The following is a 21412-nucleotide window of genomic DNA, read 5'->3' on the forward strand; positions in this document are numbered from 1 at the left end:
TGAGTAAATGAAGATCTGAGTACTTGAAAGAGCAAAGTATAAGCAGAAATTAGACAATTTCTTAGTGTACAAGGGCTGCTGTGGCAACATCACACTCTTGTCAATGTAACAATATGAATTTATTGGTTCACTGTTTAGGAGGCTAGAAATTGAACATCAAAGTCTGGAGGGGCTATACCGAAGTATCAGTAGGTTTCTTGTGCTGGCTGTCACAAACTTTGAGTTCTTTGGCTTCCACATTAGGCTCCATGACTTGGTTTCCCCTTGTGGCTCTCTCTGACTGTATCAATACTGATCCTTTTTTTAAGTCATCCAGTAAATCAAATTAAAGCACAGTCTGATTCTGTTTGGAAAAAAGCATAAAAACAAATAGGATCTATACCTAAAAGAGACTATTCATAAATGAGTTCATTTATTATGCAGATAACATGCCTTCAAAAGTCTTATATCCAAATGGCACCACATTGAAAAGAATGTGGATTGAGATGTAAAACATCTTTTTTTATTTGTATACATGATTTTTGCTTCAACCTAACAAGTATGCTAAACAAGTGTGGATAAAGCCTGAGAGTCCATTATATAGGAAGATGCATAAAAGAGATATGAGTGAATAGAAAGTTGGATCAGAAATGCATAAAAGAGATATGAGTGAATATAAAGTTAGATCAGAAATTGTTCAATTGTTTTCTTTCCACACATTTTTTATGCCCCCACCACTTCACTGAACATGCTCTTTCATTAACATCAGAAACCAAACTGTACATGTGTTTTGGTATGCTAAATCTGCTGGGATGCAATACTCCTGAAACGGTTTGGCTTTTATAAAAGGGAAGTTTTAGGTTACAAGTAACAATTCTAAGACTGTGAAAATGTCCAATTTAAGTTACCAACTAGAAGATACTTTCTCAGGGGAATGGCAGCTGGCATCTACGGTTCCTTTGTCACATGAGAAGGCACTTGGTGTTGTCTGTTGTCCTTCTTTCCCAGCTTTTGGTTTGAAAAAGCTTTGTCAGTGTGCATGGGTGGTTCAGTGGTAGAATGCTTGCCTTCCATGTGGGAGACACAGGTTTGACTCACTGACCACGCACCTGAGAAAAAAAAAAAAAAGCTCAATCAGCTCCCATGTGTCTTTCTTGCTTCTCCTATGGGCATTTTCTTTCTTAGCTTCTCTAAATTCTCTTGGCTCTCTTAAAGGACTTTGGCAAGTGGTTTAAGGCTTACTTTCAGTGGGTGAATTCACATTTCAGTGGAAATAACCCAATCAAATGGTCTTATGCAACAATAATTCTGACAGCACAAGCCTAGATTTAAAGAACATAGGCTTTGCTTGGATTAATAACAGATTCACACCAACATGTTCCACTCTCTGGACCCCAAAATGACATGTTTTTTCCTTATACAAGATACATTCATTTCATTCCAATATCACAAAAGCCTTTAACCATTTCAGTAACAATATAAGTACAATGCAACGTCAAATATAGTAAAAGCCTGAACAAAATCTGCTACAGGCATGATCATTCCTAAGGCAAAATTCTCCTCTGTCTGGGGACTTGTGTAACTCAGAACAAATTATCTACCCCCTATATACAAAGGAAGGACAGTGTAGTAGTTAGTTTTAAGTGTGAACTTGGCCAGGTGATGGTGCCCAATTCTGTTGCTGTGGACTTAAATCATCAGTGTGTGAATTTTATCTATAAGTGTTTCCATCTGTGGTGTGCTAAGGGACGTGCCTTCTGCAAAGATTGAACCTTAAAAGAACTCAGAAGAGAGGAGCTCAGAGCCTGCTTAGACCTAAACATTTGAAGATGCAGAAAGGAACCACCCAGGAGAATGGAGTTTTACTCCAGAATGATGGGAAGGAAGGCTAGTAGACATCGCTATGTGCCATCCCATATAACAAAAAAAGCCAGAGGAAAGCCAGCTGCCTTACCTCCAAATTTGTAACTAAATGAATTCCCTTTACTCAAGCCATTCCATTTGTGGTAGATACTGCATTCCAGTAGATTTAGCAAATTAAAATAGATACCATAGGATAAATGCTCCCATTTTCATTGGGAGAAATTAGAATGAAAACAGGGGTCAAAGATCCCAAACAATTCCAAAAACCTGCAAGGCAAACTCCATTAGATTTTAAAGTCTGAGGGACATTTATAGAAAGAAGTTTTATCCTTGGGGCTTGAGAGAGCAGCAGTCCCATCTTCTCCAAGGGCTCAAGTAGCAGCTTAAGTATGTTCTATCTGTACACTGGGGTGAGAGTTGTAACACTGGGGAGTATTAGGGAGATCACCTTTTACTTGGCTCCACCCTCCTTAGGCATTTGGACTCTCTGCCATCTCTGGGACGCTGGTGCATTTCCTTCAGAACAGTGGGTGGTGCATAGGATCTCCAAAATCCCACAGAATTTTTTCCATCATTTCTGAGGTGTGGAGTACCAAACTCTTTCTTAACATTGAGGCAGAAGGCTCATTCCGTCCATGGCTTACTCACCCTCTCCACATGCATGGATGGGTCTACGTCCCTGACCCAAGATTTCTTGGTTCCAGACCTTAGCTTCCATGGTTCTACATAGGAAGGCATTTTTTCCTTCAATCTTTCCCTTTTCTGTTCCTTTTGGTCCAGAATGGCAGTGGTTCTGTCCATGCAGACCTCACTTAAATGTTGTTGGCTTGTCATGGAGCATACAGGGGTCAAAACAATCAGCCAATAGGAACTTCCACTAATACTTCTAGGATAACCCCATCTCCAATCATATTGTCGTATAATGGCTCAGTGGTTCCATAGTTTTTGAATCCTCACATGGGGCACTATTTTCTGGGGTCTCACTTTCTGGAAGCTCAGAATTTTCCAGAATATCAATTTCTGGCTTCATTTTACCCAAAAGTTCAGTTTTCTGCTTATCCCTTTCCTCTCACATTTCACCATAAGGTGCATGGGGAAGCCAGGCTGCACTTTCTACTTTAATTTGGAAATCCATTCCCTAAGTATTTCAGCTCATCATTTAAGTTTTCCACTTCAATGCAACACCAGTACTCAATTTTGCCAAAATCTATGTCCCTGTAAAAGAAAGGTTGCCTTTCTTCCAGTTGGCAATGACTCATTCATTTTTTGTTTCTCAAGCCTCATCAGAAGTACCTTAAGCATCCATGTTTCAACTAACATTCTCTTCAAACCAATCTAGGCTTTTTCTATCAATCTCCTCACAAATTTTTCATAATCTTCTCTTTGTCCACTTATAAAGCCATTCCACCATTTTTGATATTTGCAAATCATAGCACCCCACTTCTGTGGTATGAAAATCTGTTTCACTTTTGAATGCTGCGGGAATTCAACATCCCTAAAATGAATTGTTTTTCACCCAGGGAATGTATGAAGTTACAAGCTACAATTCTAAGTCCACAAAAACATTGAAATTACATCACCTGTTTGAAGATATGTTTTAGGAGGAAAGGTAGCTGAGATCCTGGTTCCTCTGTCACATGATAAGGTGCACGGCAATGTCTCCTCTCATTCTTTCCTGGTTTCTGGTTTCAAATGATTCTTTCAGCTCTGGTGTGGTTTTCTGACTTCTCACTGGGGCATTTGCTTTCTTAATTTCTCTGCATTCTCACAGATCTGTTAAAGGACTCCTACAAGTGGATTATGACCCGCATTGAACAGGCAAGAAAACATCATTTTGGAAACAACTTAATCAAAAGTTCCTACTGAAGAATAGGTCTGCCACCACAGGATTATACCAAAAGAATGCAGGCTTTCCTTGGGTACATAACAGATTCAAACCAGCACAAAAGTGCAGATGGATTATTCTCCTTGAAAGACCATGTTTGGTCAAAAAACAAATCTCATAAAATTTAAATCAATTGGCTCAAAGATTCTTTTCCAACCACAATGGAATTTATGTAAAAACCAGTGAAAGGAAACCCAGAATATTTGTGAATTTTTGTAAATTAAATTGCACACCCTTAAGTAACCACTGGGTCAAAGGAGCAATCATAATGGAAATCAGAAGATGCTTAGAGATGAATGAAAATGATAACGCAACAATATTTATGGTTGCAGTTCACAGAGGGACATCTATAGTTGCAGATGCCCACTTCAATATGAAGAAAGATCAATAATCTATATTCACAAACTGAGAAAGTAGGAAAAAGAAAAACTGAAATCTAAAGTTAATAGGCACAGGGAAGTTAGTATTAGAGAGGTGATAAATGAAATGGAACATGGGGAAAAATTTTCAGAATTACTGAAACCTGAAAATGTTTCTTAGAAAGAGTCAAGGAAATTTACAAAACTTTAGCTAAAGTGAAAAAGAGAAAAGAGAGATGTAAGAAATAACTAAAATCATAAATTGAAGTAGGGTCATTACTGATCAATTTAAAATTAAAAGTTTTATAAGAGAATAACAACAACAATTATTTTCCAACAAGATAATCAGGATGAAATGGAAAATTATTAAAAACATGCATTTTACCCAAACTAACTCAGGAAGAAATTAATCTCAATAGATAAGTAAAGAGATTGAGATAGTTATCAAAATCCTCCCAACAAATATAGTCTAGGACCAGGTGAATCCTCCAGTGAATTTTATCAATCATCAAAGAAGAGTTAAAGTCAGTTTTTCACAAACCCTTCAAATAAATTGAAGAAGAATATTCTACCTAACTTATTGCATGAAGACAATATCACCCATATTCCAAAGCCATAGAAGACAGCAAAAGAAAGGAAAATTACAGACCAATTTCCCTTGTGAGTATAGATGCAAATTCCACCCCCTAAATTAAAAGTACATCAAATCTAAGAGCATAGTAAAAGGATTAGATACTATGAATAAGAAGGATTTTCCCAGGTGCAATGGTGGTTAATCTTCAGAAAATCAATCAACATAATAACCACATCATTAGAATGAAAGGATGAAAACACGCATGAACATCTCAATTGACACAGAAAAAGCATTTTACAAAATCAAATACCATTACTTGATAAACACTTGTTAACCTATGAATAGAAAGGGTCTCCCTCAGTATGATACTAATCACTCATGAAACACCCACAACTAATAATAATACTCAATGGCAAGATTTAAGGAAATCATTCTCCTTAAGATTGACACCAATCAAAGCAAGGGTTCTCTGTCAGATGTACTCAAAGAATAATTCCTTCGATAGCAGAGTTACAAAGACTGAAAGAACTTATTGTTAGGTATGAAGAAGGAGATGAGATGGCCTATTGGCCAAAAAATCTGCTGCAATTTTGATGGTTTTGTAGTACCAAAAAAATTAGCAGGTTTTAGGATAATGAGTGCAATGGCTCAAAATGATGAGATTAGAGATGATCTAATTATTGATCATGCACAAATTGATTATATGCTTTACTCACAAAATGTAGGTAAGAAAATGGTGGCCTTAATGTGAGGATGGGTGTGATTTTTAGTACTATAATGAGGTATAGGGCACTAATAAGTTAAAGATTAAGCTACGACACATGTCAGATGGGCCATTATTGGTTAGATCCAGCTTCACTTAGGAAGATAAGTTTGGAACTGGGATGGGCTAGTTTCTGGCTTACTCAAGATCTTTCATTAGTAAACATTAGGGGCCTGTCTTCAGTGATTATAAGACTCAAAATTTAAAAGACAAGATAAAGGGGTATTAGTGGGAGTCAGTCACTAGTTTACTCTGGGTATTTTTTGTGAGGCATAGCCTGTTTTACTATTTTTTCCACAGACCCAATAACTAAACTAAAACAGTTTTCAAAACAGAGTAGAAGATGCCACTTCAACTTGTGTATGGTACTTCTGGGTCCAAAGATCATCCAAGTTTGCAGTAAAAAGTGCTTCCTAACAGTTCTTGTGCTTTTCCTTTAACCTCTTTTCTAATACATATCACAAGGGCCAAGTTTTCAAATTCCCGTAACTCAGTTCTTGAATTGATTTTGTGTGCCACAGTCTTATAGTTCTTAGGCAAGCATTGATAGAACATAAACTCCTCCAACATAAGACAAAATGGTTCAAAAATTGTCACTGACCCGTGGCCTGCTCTAAGACTTCATATTTTATTATAGAATACTCATATAGCATATGACATCTCTGTCTGCTAGCTCAATACTGTTACTGATGAGCTAGAAAAAAACCTCTTGCTTACAATATCTATGAACAGAAAATGTAATTCCAAAGACTTTCGGCATGCTATTATAAGGCTGAGAAACGTATTCCAAAAATCTATGTTGGTTAGAGTAACAAGGAAACGGCACTGTTTCCATCACTAAATCTGATCCCACATTTGCTGAAGTCCATCTGGAGTCTCCTTGGTGTTCTCTTCTGAAAGTTCTTTCACTGCACATCTCCCCGGCTCTTGCTGCTCCTGTACTGTGCAGTCTTCTCCCATTAGAAATAAGCACTACCTTTTGTTGTGACTTCTACTTCTTCAGTTAAGAGTTAAATAATAATTAATGTTGCTTTAAAGATGAGTTAGAAACCAAAAGTGCAGGCGAGGGTCCTACTATCAGGTGTCGTGTCTCAGGAAGCTGGTTAATGTCTGTCAGTTTGGTGTCACTCCGAATAATCCAGATTCACTCCAAGGCCTCTGCATGCTGGATCCATTCTAACTGCTCCAGAAAGATCTGAGAAAGTTTTTCAAAATTTCTCTAGACTTGCTCACTGACATCTTATTCTGCTTGCAGTCTCTGAGATTTGTTCTTCTCCTCACACATCAATTGCTCAACAGTACTCTTAGCATTAGTCTTTCTTTAACTGTTCTATACTGATTTTTCATTTCCTGAAGCCTCTAAGCTGTTGAGACTTCTCTCTTAGGGGAGACTCTTACTGTCTTTTCTCTACTATTATTTTTTCTAATTCAGCTTTTAGGCTAGAAACTGAAGCTATCTCCTCCTTGTAGTTTTCTATTTATAGCTGCTTAGTTTCTTCAAGGTTTTCTTTTGAACATTGTTCTGCTCTTTTTGAAGCAGTATATCATCCTTCAGCTTTTCTTCCACATTGTCTGCTGCCTTCTGTACATTAATGATGTTCCCACAGTATTTTAATACCAACTCCCAGAGTTCTCTATAGTATCTGAGAGGATGAAGTCTTCTGCTTGCTGTAATGACAGATGCAAGCTATGCTTTACCTGGAGGCTGTCATTATCTTTCTGTAGCCTTGTAAGCTCTTCTGAAACCTCTTCCCATGACTGCATCAGCACTGCCATCCTGAACATCTCTCTTTGCCTGAGAATACCCCTGTTGTAACTCTTCCAATAAGATCTCAGATGCTTGGGATCTTGGGACAAGTGCATAGATCTGATGACTTGAATTTTCAGTGCTCTGTTTTATGAACCCTTCCATCTCCTGCTTATCTTTCATTGCCTTCTCTAGCTAGTCATTATTTTTAATGGGCGTCACCTTCACTTTTTTTTACTTGGGCTCTTGTTTCATCCTTCTGAATCTGAAGTCCTTATAACTCTTTCTTATGATTGGAACACATATCACAACTTCTAGAAAGGTTGTTTTCAGCCTGTTGTACCTCTTTCTGCAGCAGATTCCATTCCATCTCATTGACAATGTGGCAACCCCTGGGGGAGACATAAGTGCTTTCTACACCCTGGTGACACTGAAGAGGAGGGAACCATCTTTTCTTGTTCCAGTGTCATTGCCTTAATTGCTCTTTCCTGATCCTTGGTTAACATAAACCCACTTGGCATTTGCAATGACCCAAGGGAGGCAGTCACAAAATTCTCAGAGACAAAGTCTTCACCTACCAATGGTGCAAAATATGATTCATCCAAGTTTCTGACAGATTTTGCATGGTAGTTATAACCCAAAGCTTCAGATTGCAATGAGCCCAAGGTTCCCAAGCTTTGTAGACTGTGCTCTCCTCAGTCCATCCTTAAACATGTCATTGTCTGATTTACTGAATGAATCTCCAGATGGCAACAGTAAGTCTGTGTCTAAGGACTGGACTGAAGGATTAGTGCTTCTAAATGCTCCTCTTTATTTGGTAACTGGATTGAAGATTCTTCGTGAGTTACAACATATACTAATGGTACTGTTGCTTCTTCTTCAACATCTGTTTTTTTTCGATCTTTTGTTTTAGTAAATCTTCCTTCATTTTCCTCCTGATCTTTCTTCTTCAGCTTTTCAACTTTTAAGATTTGTTCTGAGGTTATTACAAACTCCATTCACTGGTAATCTCATTGACAAGTGCTGAGATTCCAGAAATGTGTCATTGGCTTCTGCCACGTGTGTTTTACTGGTTGTGTTGTCACTCTTGCTCCAAGAGATAACAAATTTTATGCAATTCTTTCTGCACTTTGTCAGTATCTTCCTGTAGAAGAGATTTTTGTATGTTCCATACACCTACATACATCTTTAAATCAATCCTACAAGATTTCTTGGCTCCCAGATAATGATTCAATTCTTTAAACTTTGAGGCATCTGATTTTTTAACCTTGTTATCAGCCTCTCTTAGTTTATCATTCAAAGCTGCAATTTCCTTCTCTATGGGCATCATAACAGACCTGAGTTTTCCAGCATCCTCTCGGCCTTTTCATTTCATATTCTAAATTTTCTTCCTCTTGACTTTTGGACAGGCTTCCTCTTAAATCAGCAGTTTCCCTCTGTGTAGATTCTTGATACCAAGTCCATCTCTTGGAGCCTGAGGTGGAACTGGTGTTCATAGTCATGAATTGTTTCTTTTATAACCGCCTGAAGTGAGACAACTTCCTCTCTCCCTTGTCTCTTCACTTTATCTGCATCTTCTTCCTCGGTATTCTCAGAGACTGCAGCACTGGCTTTGATATTTTCCATCTCTGCCTGGGTTTCCCACAGCTGTGTCTGAAGGTGTGGCACATAGTTCTCTGCAGTTTGTCACACTGTATTTGCCTTTCTGGAGCCCCCTCTTTAGCTGATAATAATTCTTAAATTTTGCTTTCTCTTGCTTAAATTTTTGTTCAAACTGCTGCTGTGCACACAAAAATTATGCATCTGTTTTTTTGCAATCCTGCTACTAGTTGCTGAAGAGAAATGTCGGGCTGAGGAGCCAGGCTGGGGTCACCCTGACCAGGTGACCAGATTCAGAGATCCACAGGTTTTTACAATCACAAGATGAGGAGATAAGTCTGTAAGTTATGCAATAATTATCAAGGCAGCTGGAATACCGCTCACAATTTCAGGTATTTCTCTTTGTATTTCTAATATACTAGAAAGTAAAAGGAAATAGCTACATAACAATTCAGTAGTAATAATCATTCGTTAAATTCTAACTTCTTGATTACAAGATCCAGAACAAACAAAGGCTGCCAACTTCAACCACTGCTGTTAATATCGCATTCGAAGTTCTAGCGTGGACAATAAGGTAAGACATTGGAAACCAAATTGGAAAATTGGAATTGAAAGCATCTACATTTACACATAACATAATCCTTGCTAGAGAAAACCCCAGAAATTTCAAAGAATCCTAGTAGTAGTAATACAGATATTCAGCTAATTATTGCAGTACAAGATGAAGATACAATTTTAAAATGGACAAATGACCTAAGAGACACTTCACTAAAGAAGATTTCTAGATACAAATAAGCATATGAAAGATGGTGAATATAATTTGCCATTGGGGAATTGCAAATTAAAATAACAATGAAACATCTACTAGAAAGGCTAAAACCCTAAAAACTACAGTCTCAGTTTCTGGATTGGAGCAATGGGAATACAAATAGATCTCTTCACTCTGCGACATGCAGGGGCCTGGGAACAATGACTGCCAGGTGACTATAAGTTCACCTATTGTACAGAGCTTTGCTTTATTACCATTCCCCAATAAAAGGAGCCAAGACCATTGGAGAAATGACGGATTCTAGGAATAAGGAAGGGAAGATGCAAGAAAAGGCTAAAGCTTCGCATAGTGCCAGAAAGTCAGGAAGTCCTAGAAAACCCCCCCACAAACCCATATACCAGGTGATGGATATATGCCAAAGGAACATAAAAGAAAACTGAATTAGCACCCCAAAACCAAAGCTGGTATAATTTGAGACACTAAATGGATTAAGTAGTTGAGTTATAAGTCAAAGTATAAGACTAATGTCCAAGAATCCAGATTTAAGTGAGGTGAGTAAATATACCCCAAGATTTAAGTGAGGTGTCTAAATATACCCTAAAAGCACTGAAGAGGTTGGGAATCTGGAAATTCACATTGTTTCCATGTATTACCACTAATTTAATTTTAGTTATAAAATAAACGTGATCTTTAGCATGCCATGGTTTGGTTACCACATTAACCTCTAGTTATCTAAGTTTGCATCACCTGTTATGAGAATATGGTCTATCATTGTGATGCCAAAAGGAAAACATAACACACTTACTCTGCCAAAAAGCTTAATATGCAATTGTAAGGAAACATCAGAAAAATACTGATTGTGGGTATATATACAAGATAAGCTGTCTTGAGCAGTTGAAAACTTAAATGTCATGAAAGGGAAAAACTCGAGAGGCTTCTTCTAATCTAATGGTGTCTAATGACTCATGGTAACAGGAAGGAAATATTGACCTTGAACTGAAATCTTGTTGGAATTTTAAATACATGTTGAAAGCAATTGGGAAAAATTTTAACACACACTATATATTATATGGTATTGAATTATTGGTATGTTTCTTGGTTATGATAATATTATGATTATGTAGGATATTGTCCTTTTGAGATACCTGTTGGAGTATTCCAGGGCAAGATATCAGGAGGTCAGAACCTATAGTTTTCTCTTTTATATATACATATCCATCCATATATATATATATATATATATATACACATATATATGTATACACACACACACACACACACATACGGAGATGGAGAGAGGAAAAGGAAAATTACTAACAGTTTAATCGTGGTCAAAAACATACATGGTATTACTTCTATAATTATTTACACTCTTCTCTGAGTTTAAGATTTTTCAAAACACGTTTTTGTGTCAATGTCATTGATTCACATTTCTCTTGGCTCTCTGCTCTGTTTCTCTGTGCACATCACACCTTATCCTAAGGAAAGAATTTTCCATTCCTGTTACTTTTGCTATGCATAGAATAACTTAGTGGTTAAGAACAAGGGTTCTTGACAAGATGGCCTGGGTTGATTCCTGAGCTTCACCTTGTTAGTTCTGTGCACAAATTAAAATGATAGTTTTCCCTTAAATTTTTCTTAAATCGAGTTATTGGAAAGTAATATATGCTAATAAAAATAAATGACTCAACAGATATGCTATAATGTCAAAATGGAAACTGAAAAGTTATTTTTAAGAATAAATTGTTGGGGGTGCACGGGTACTTCAGTGGTTAGAATGCCCATCTTTCATGTGGATCTCCTGGGATTGATTCCCGACCATGTACCCCTCCAAAAAAATTGTTGAGTATTTATTTAAAATGGAACAGAAAAGAATAAACCAGGAGGTAAAATAAGAACCATGAATATATGAGATATTATTCCTTCAGTGGCAAATGAAATATCTCTCCAAACAGTTTAAACAGTAAGAAAATCTACTGGATTGCAAACACAAAAGAAACATTTCATCTCATTTAGTGGTTCTATTCCTCAGTGATTCCCTCAGTTATATCCTCCATTGCGTGTTGATTTCATGCCCAGACTGGCTTCCCCCTTGATTGCAAAGTGGATGAAAATAATGTCAGATTTCACATTTTCACACAATGAATTCACAGGGTAATGACTTCAGTCTGAGGAACTCTTTTAAATAAATAAATCATAATTCTGGTAAACTTACAGAAAATCACCTTTTCTGTCTTGTTGGCCACAAACGATTCACAAATTCTGATTTTCAATGTAGATAAAGGTTGGATAAAGGGATGCATAAATACATAAACAAAATCATGGTGCTTTAAAAAAACAGGATTAATGGATGGGAGCCTTACTACGAACTCTGCCCACCAAGTAGAGGGTGGAAACATAAGTGTACATCCATCTAATTCAGAGAATCTGAAACGTTTTGGTCTTTGGATTATTCTATATGCTTAAAAATGATTTAGGACCAATAAGAAATGAAGAAAAAAAAAAGAAAGACAGAAAAAAAAATTTAGGACCTAATAAAATATTTGTTTATTGCATTTATCTAACTGTATTAACTGTATTAGAAATTAATACAGAGGAATTAAAAATCTTTGCTTATTGTTTCAAAAATGAAAATGAAAACCCATTACAAACTAACTTAAATAATCGTATTAAACATTTATTGAGGCTGGTAAGGTGCAGCAGTATGCATTTCGTTTGTATTTGTCATTTTCCATAATAAAACTATAAGTGAACTGGGTAACACAAAACACAAAAGAAGAAGATACAAATAGTTAAACACCCTTAGAATGGGACATAAAAGAGATGTTTATTTACTTGGTTTTTTTAAATATTAATTTTTATCATGCATAAAAAACAGAGTTTTTATATTCCACTCTATTATGAACACCTTGCATTGGTGTGGTACATGTTTACAATTGATGAAAGCACACTTTTATAATTGTACTATTAACTATGAACCATGTTTAACTTAGGGTTCAATTTTTACTGGTTGATTTTTTATATCATTCTTACCATATCTTTGGGTTGACTTCTGGACAATACTTTATTTCTATATACTGAGCATTCATTCTTAAACTAATATGATTTTTGTTTAAATTACTGTAGATTTTTCACACATTTTAATTTCTGACATCTAATATCAGTTTCTTTCAATATTTTCTTGGCTTATCTACCTGGTAGAACAGTTTACCTAGTCCTTCATAAGGCACCTCTGATATTTTGATTGTAGTTACATCAAACTTTTCATTTATGATAAAGCATCTGACTGACATTAGACATTTATTTTAGATCAATAAGCGAAATATACGCAGAATTATTCAATAATTAAAGGTAAAATTGGAAGCATCTGAAAATATCGATGAACATGAGTTTTCAGAATAGGAAGTTTCTAAGCAGGAAGAGAATCATAGAAATTACAAAGGGAATGATCAACATATATGAATACATCAAGAGGAAAATTTCTGTACGCCAACTTCATAAAGAAACTGAGAAGATAAAGAAGCAATTGAAAAAAAATGAACCACAATTACATACAAAAGTGCAATAGATTCAAAGAAATTGTCTTATTGAAAAGAATGACATAAGGCATGAACAGATGATTTTCAGGAAAAATTAAAGCAGTCAATGTATTGATGAAAAAATATTTCCATTCACTAATCAAAGATATATCACCTTAGTTTATACATGATGTACTTAGGAAACACATACTGAATGCCCAAATATTTTAGGCTGTATTTAATCCTTGTAACATAATATCAAATACATCATCAATTCTCAGAAGAACAAAATAAGCCTTCATTTTATTAATCAAAAGTAAATTACAATGTATTATTTTTCCTTCTCTGAAATATTGTTGTATCTATGCACCCCTCTTCTTTTTAGAGGGTCTTCTCCAGTTTCACCTTTTTTTATGTATTATGGGAATTTTTGTGATTGATTACAGCTTCTCTTTCCAATTGAATGACAGATCAGAGCTCTGAAATTACAATCATATTACTCTACTGCCAGGAAGACTTTAATTTTTTTTTTTTTTTTACATAGGCAGGCACCAGGAATCAAATCTCGGGTCTCTGCCATGGCAGGTGAAAACTCTGCCACTGAGCCGCCATTGTCTGCCAGAATTTTTGATCCTTCTTAGATGAATTAAGATTAATTACAATTCTTTAGGATAGTGTCAAGATTCTTATTTTCATCTTTTCTCTCCACATTCAACAAGAATCATAGCAACAGCACTGCCAGGTTTCTCATTCTGTCCACACATTGTGCACTGCCCCGATCCAGGACCAACTCATTTATATAAACTTTGATTCTGTCCATGCTGTTATTCCTATCTTCCCCAAATATCAAGAAGATTTACATTCTTTAAGTCATATTTAATCTAAAGCTATTTTAAATAAATATGCTGGGCAAGGCTCATCTCCAATAACTGAACTCCCAAGTATGTTATATACATCCAACACAATCAAGGATTGGTTGTGTTTTGTCTGCATTGCTTTGTATTTATATGTGTGTGTTCAATATACTACTTGATTGTAAACATTTTGAGATAACTGTGATTTAATTTACCGTGAATTAAATCCAAATGCTTGGATAAAAGGAAGTATTGACCCAAATCTCAATTCTATTCCACGATGACATAGATGAACTTGGGTAAACTAGCAAATATTTACTAGTATGAGTTTTGCCCTGGAAACTGATGAAAAATAATGCCTAAATCTTGTTCAGGCAATGTATGTATATGTGCATATTCTAGTTTATCACCTAGTGGATAGTAGTTTCAAAGTTATTCTGTCTTTCAGTTCGCACTTTTAAATAATACACAAATATTTTTTCATATGATTCCTTAAAGGCTCCCTCTTTGTGCTATGGTGTGATAATAATAACTTATGGTGAAAACAGTGCAGGTTTGTGATATTCCTAACAGCGAACAAGACTATTAATGACATCAGGGGATCAAATAACTGACTGAATTGATATATTCACGAGTTGAGTGTGAATCACTCATGAACAACTAATCAAACTACCTGAAAACATTCAAATCCACAGGGATTTCATTATAAGTCACATCATTCCCACAGCACAATAATATATCTGCCTTTTAAAGATGCTCTATCTCAGACATTTTGGGAAGAGAAATACCTAAGAGAAGAGACGAAAATGTTCTTAATTTGAGAATACATTTTCTGCATGAATCCATATCCAAACATAATCTCTAGAACAAAATCAATGAGAATCAAATTCAAAATTACAGTTTCCATCTTATCGATGGTGTTTGCTAAGGAGGGATTTATAATTGAAAACCAGCATTTAAGTTTGTGTGATCTGGGATTCTATACATTTACCAACAATATTATATCTATATAATGTGATCTTTATTTAATATGTGTTGTATTTATTGAACATTGAAACTAATTACAGTCTGACACAATTTGTGAACTCAGGAATCATCATTAAGTTGTACTCAATGGATTCTACTAGCATAGGGTTTGCAATACATCTTGTTAGAAACCCTCCTTTTTGAATGTATACATTCATTTAAAGATTAGTACACTTCCATATAATCTAATTTTATGGATTTAGTATTTTATGTACAAAATGGCCATTTTACATTTTCTGCATATCACTTGCCTTTGAAAAAATTTACCATATTAAAATCAGTTTGATACAGGGGCTGATACTTACTTCAGAATATTCTGAGATTTATTCTTTACAATTATTTTTACAGCATTTATTACTTCCTTATTTCTTAGACTATAAATAAAAGGATTTATTAAAGGAATTACTTGAGAATAAAAAATAGCAACAGCTATATCTTTATCTTCTTCTTTGACTGAACTTGGTTGAGTGTACACAAAAAGTAGAGAACCGTAAAATATTGATACAGAAAAGAAGTGGGATGCACAGGTTGATAAGGCTTTGCCCCTTCCTTCTTTGGATTTCATCTTGAAAATAGTGAAGAGGATGTAAAAATAAGAGATTAGGACTATAGTAATTGTGAAGCTTAGAATTACCCCTGTAAAGATGTGTAGCACCACTTCATTGATGTAGGGGTCAATGCAAGAAAGTCTGTACAACGGAAACACATCACAAAAAAAGTGGTTGATGCGATTAGATCCACAGAAAGTTAGTCTGAACAGTAACCCTACATGAATCATGCTATGTGGGTTTCCAGCTATGTAAGCTCCTATGGTCAACTGAACACAGAGTTTCATCGACATCTTGGTGTGATACTGCAGTGGGCTGCATATGGCCACATATCGGTCATAGGCCATTGCTGCCAGAAGAAAGCAGTCCACAGTTTCAGCAAGACAGAAAAAATAAAATTGTCCCATACATTCATAGAGGGAAATCATTCTACCTTCTGAATAGAAATTCTCTAACATCTTGGGGGTAATAGCACAAGAGCAACAGGAATCCATTACAGCCAGGTTGCCCAGAAAGATGTACATCGGTGTGTGAAGACGATGCTCCATATAGATCAGTACCACCAGACCAAGATTCCCCACCATGGTGATCAGGTAGATGGCAAAGAACACCACAAAGAGAAGGGGCTTCAGCTCTGGTTCATCAGTAAATCCTGTGAGGATAAATTCAGTTGTTATGGAGTGATTATGTTTTGTCATTTCCACTTTCTCTGTAGGGATAGAAATAATGGAGAAATAAAATTATAATTTAGAACATGTCTACATGTCCCTTCAAATTTCCCTTTGTACAACAGGCAGAGGAGTTCCTTCAATCACCTTCTTTTGGCATTCTATTACATTCACACGTATTCTCGGGGGTATTGATATGCAAAATCTATAAATATATATATATTATAGCCCCTATAGTCCACATCTATGATCTCAAAGTATTTGATCAGGATTCATAGGATATTTTCATAATTTCAAAGAGAATCCTGAGAGTAGTAGGTGTTCCATATGTATTTACAGAAAGTTAATGTACAAATCTAGGATGTCCATATGTGATGCAGTATTTTCAAATAATCTCAATGTCAGTTTTTGTATTGAATATCTTTATAGTATCCTTAAAAACAATTATTGTGTGAATGTATTGTTCTCCACTGATTAAACATGTTTTACACTATCCAGTTAGAATTATGTTTAAAAATGGCACACAGTAGATATGTTATTTTATACATTCAGGAGGTGGATATAGATTACTAAGTATTAATGGGGGACTGTTCATCTTTCATGAAACATATCTGGAAAATTGGGAAATAAATATCCACATATATTTAATAATTAATTTGTATAGTTCACCTTCATATTTATGTGAACACAATGTGGAATCTATGTGTGCCTGTACAAGAACAGTTTCTCTAAGGTTACTAGAAATAAATCATCATTTTTCTCCATTTACCTGAATACATCCTTTCCTTACTCTCAGTCTCTCCTTGATGTTATGATATTATTAGGTTTCTGAGAATACCCTCATAATGGTAAACAAATTATGAAGTTTAAAAATATCCATCATCTCACCTGCCATGGGGAGACCTGGGTTCAATTCCTGGCCCATGAACTTCCCCCCACCCGCCAGATTCAACAGATGGTGCTGCAATAACAGCATAGTCACACAGAAAAAGAATCAAATGTGACCCCCACCACACAGTATACAAAAAAAGTACCCATCATCTACCCTATTCAACCTGCTACATAGAGATTCCCCCTAACATTTTTAGCTGATCACATAAGACCCCCCAATTACTTGATTTTCATTTAAGCTCACCTTCCCTTAATATTTTCAGATCTATTTTGAAATACAGTGTACCTACTTTCCTGATACTGACAGAAGCAAAGCCTGCTTCCATAATAGCATTATACTTTATTTTCTTTAGGATAGATTCAAATTTCTTGGGTGTCATTTAAAGGTCTCTCCAAGCTTATCCAGTTCCATTTTCATTTCAGCTGCTCTTCCAACTTTTTCACTCTGTCCAATCATTGCTCATCTACAACCTTCCTCCACCTCGATACCACACTCATTTCAGTAAACACTATGCATTGCTTTTAGTCCTTTAATTCTTGTTAAAATATCAAAATTGTTTCCTTTCATTATTAAAGGAAAAGTTTATATATAATATGCTACTTACTAAAAATCTAACTAAATATCCAGCCACAATGATTTCCATATTCTAAACATTCAAGTATGTTTTATATATCCCAAACAATCTAGGATAATTTATTTTGCTTTTTAAATACATACATGCATGGATTTGAGAAAATTAGCTTAGACTGTAGCATTTGAGAACATTAGTGACATAATACTTTGCAAACACCCTTAAAATGCTGCAAAAAATGGAGAATGATTTAAATACCATCTCGACTAGGATTACCTGTGACAAATGAATTTATATTTCATAGCCCAACAATAATAGTAACTTACCTTCTTGATGATGGGCAGATTCTGATTTTTAACTTGGGAGAAGATACTAAAAAAAGAAATTATTAAAAAAAATCATTTTGTAAAATATGGTTTTCTTTCATCTCATTTCACTCACTACTATTTTTTTGCTTTCTTGTATATACCCATACTTTGATATGAAAAGTTAAACATGTTTTGATTTTTCCATTTCTTAAAATAAAACATAGTCTTTTAAACTTACTAGAATTTTAGGGAACAAATTTTTTTTGCTTTTCAATACTATCTTCACTCTTTCTTACATGATGCATTGGCAGTTATTATCTGAAGGTGTAAATCATGTAGTTTATTTATAAAAACCTGGTTAATTTTGCAGAATGATAACATCAATATGAAATATTTTGATTATATTTTATTGATTTTTTTAAACATTAATATGAACCATTTAACAGTCATATAAATTAGAAATAGCTTTCAGTGCATATTCCTGTATTATTTGAAATAATTCCTAGTGCTCTTACTGTATGTATACTTTGGTATTCTATTTTATAATCAGAAAAAGTCATTGCAGTATTGTGTCTCATCTTTGTCTCTATAATCTTCAACTTAGAGAAAAACTTGAAAGATATATAAGGAGTGGAAATCTAAGAGCAGTGAAAAAATGATGAGCAAATTTAGAGCAATAAATAGTCACTAATGTTATTATGAAAAGCAAAATAAATAGAATATTTCTCTTACCTTGATTTCGCAGGGAGGCATTTTGTAATAGTTCATTACTTGCTTTAATTAAGATATTTGTATTTATAGAATTTCAAAATAAATATGCTTTCCTTAAAACATTTGGGATTAAACAATGAACATCTAGGAGATGAGTAATAGTTCTGTGATAATACAACATTCTTTTCAGTGCAAAATATGTTTTCCATCAAATCCTAAAGGGGCTTACATGCATTGGCATCATGTTATTTCTATGGGGAGATTTGATCTCTAAAACAAATAAACCATCGGGTATTAATTAAGAAAGTTTTGTGAGACACTAGAGTTAATAAACTGACCCTCACTAAAGTCTGTTCGGTAATGCTGTACCTGATGTAATTGATATCATATCAGAAATACGTAAAAGAAATCATGATGCCATGCAAAAGGGAAAGGGGATCAATGGATGCATGATTTAACTACTAACAATGTTCAAGAACTAGAGGGTAGAAATCTAAGTAGGAGAATAACAAACTTTGTTCTCTGGGCTCCTTTGTGCTCTTAAAAATTGTTTAAAACCTGAAAAACATTAGTTTATGGGGATTTTTATATTTCTGTATTTTCTATATAAGAAATTAAAACCGACAAAATATTCAATTATTAATTCATGTGAGAAAACACATATGTACAAACTTAAATAACTATTAAAACTTTAATGGAGTTACTTGATAGGAGTCTGGAAAACCAATTTGTATATATTTCTGGTTTCCCAGTATAAAACTTTAAGTGAACAGTATAAAACAAAACACAAGGAAAGATGATTCAAATAAGGGAAACTAAGAACAAATAGAAAAGAATCATTTCTCTCTAGATTGATTTGTGATGCTATTCTAATGATATTCTTGGTTTGCTTCATGACAACATATTGTTTGAATCACTGTACGTTGATTCTTGTACTAATAGAAGTTGTTACAGTTACTGAATTTTATCACATATTTTATTATCTGATACCAGTCTCTTTGAATATTTTCTTGATTTATCTACTTGAATGATTTTACAATCTGTTTACCTATTTCTTATTCCACCCGTGATATCTTGCCTGTAATTACAACAAACTCACTTTTTAAGAAAACTAACTAACTAGCATTAGAGATTTGTTCTAGATCATTAATGAAATATATCCTAGAATGATTCAACAATTAAAGGTTAAAATGTAGAAGTATGAGAAAATATAAATGAATATGAGATTTCATAAGAAGAAATCTTCTTTCTAAGCAGCAAGAGAATCAAAGAAATTACAAAGTTAGTGATCAATAGATATGAATACCTAAAAGGAAAACACAACATCCTAAGCAAAATTAGAAGGTTAACAAATTAATGAGAATAAAATGATCCACAGCTACATATACAAGTTCAATAACCATTTATTTAAATTAACTTTTAAAAAATTGTATAATATAACATATATAAAAAGCAAAGAAAGGAAAAAAGCAATGCTTTTCAAAGCACTGTTCAACAAGTAGTTACAGGACGGATCCCACAGTTAAGTTCAATAATCTTTTGATGTATACTGCGTAAATAAATATTGGGACAATATTAAGCCTCAATGAAAAACTTGGTAAGGGGCATGAACAATGATTTCCAGCAAAAATAAAAATGGTTAATAATTGTATGAAAAAATGCTTATATTCACTAGCAATCACAGATTTAATAACATTAATTTATACATCATGAACTCAGGAAATCCTTATTGAGTGCTCAAATATTCAGGCACTGTGTTAAATATTGGTAATATTAATATAAATATAAAGTCATTGATATACAAAAGAATAGAATAAGCCCTCATTTTATTATTCAAAGTTCCAATTTACTATTTATTCTTTTTTTAAATGTGCTTATATTTATGCTCCTCTCTCCTTTTGCAGCATCTCCCCTAATTTTAGATTTCCTCACCTATTATATGAATTATTGTGTTTAGTCTTATTTTAGTTTCTCAAATCAAAGCCAGATAAGATCTCTGAAAATATAATCATATTACTGTGCTCCCAAGAGATCTTCAATGTTTGATGTTTCTAAGATAAACTCAGAATCCTAGGGTAGCATAAAGAATCCTAGAATTTGTTGTATTTCCATCCATATTTCTCACATTCATCAAAAGCTCTAACCAACAGCTACTCACGCTCTCTGTGTTATTCACTGCCCTCCTTCCCTACCTTCAGGGCCAAACATTTTCATAAATATTGACTCTGCTATGTAACAGTAATGCTATTATTCTTGTTTTCCACCAAATATCAATATATTTTCATTCTTTAAGTTACATTTACTTCTAATGCTTATTTAACTAAATACCCCAGGTATCGATTTCCATTGTTGGAGTTCTCAAACGTGTTATTCATGTCCCATCAATGTAGAATTGCTTGTGCATAAGCTACATTGCTTTCTATCCATATATGTTTGTTCAATGTGTTTATTGCATTGAAAACATTTCAAATTAACTATAAATTATGGTACTGTGAATGGAGTTGTAAAATGCTAGGAGGCAATGGAAGTATTGAACTAAATCCCAACCATATGTCTGGGGGACCTAGAGAATTTGTTTAAGGTATAAGATATTTCATTGTGTGAGTTTTCACTGTAGAAAAGCATAAAAAATGCTGGTATGCAATTTATGAAAAGCTCTAGTTTAGTGCCTAATAGGCACTGAATAAGCTCTTTCTTTCTTTCATTTTATACTAACTAGTAAAAAATTAATTTTGTTCAAATGCTTGTACACAATCTCCCACTTTCAGCTAATGGCAT

General features: G+C 34.5%; 1 protein-coding gene and 1 pseudogene across 1 annotated transcript; both read right to left on the bottom strand.

The window, feature by feature from the left end:
- Positions 1–6444: 6444 nt before the first annotated feature.
- On the bottom strand, positions 6445–9023 carry LOC143647653 (rab GTPase-binding effector protein 1 pseudogene; annotated as a pseudogene).
- A 6214-nt stretch (positions 9024–15237) lies between these two features.
- On the bottom strand, positions 15238–16182 carry LOC143647901 (olfactory receptor 5K1-like). Its single transcript, XM_077117583.1, has one exon. The coding sequence runs from the start codon at positions 16180–16182 to the stop codon at positions 15238–15240; it is 945 nt and encodes a 314-aa protein (XP_076973698.1).
- Positions 16183–21412: the final 5230 nt, after the last annotated feature.

This window comes from Tamandua tetradactyla, chromosome 10 (assembly GCF_023851605.1).
Source record: "Tamandua tetradactyla isolate mTamTet1 chromosome 10, mTamTet1.pri, whole genome shotgun sequence".
Taxonomy (NCBI): domain Eukaryota; kingdom Metazoa; phylum Chordata; class Mammalia; order Pilosa; family Myrmecophagidae; genus Tamandua; species Tamandua tetradactyla.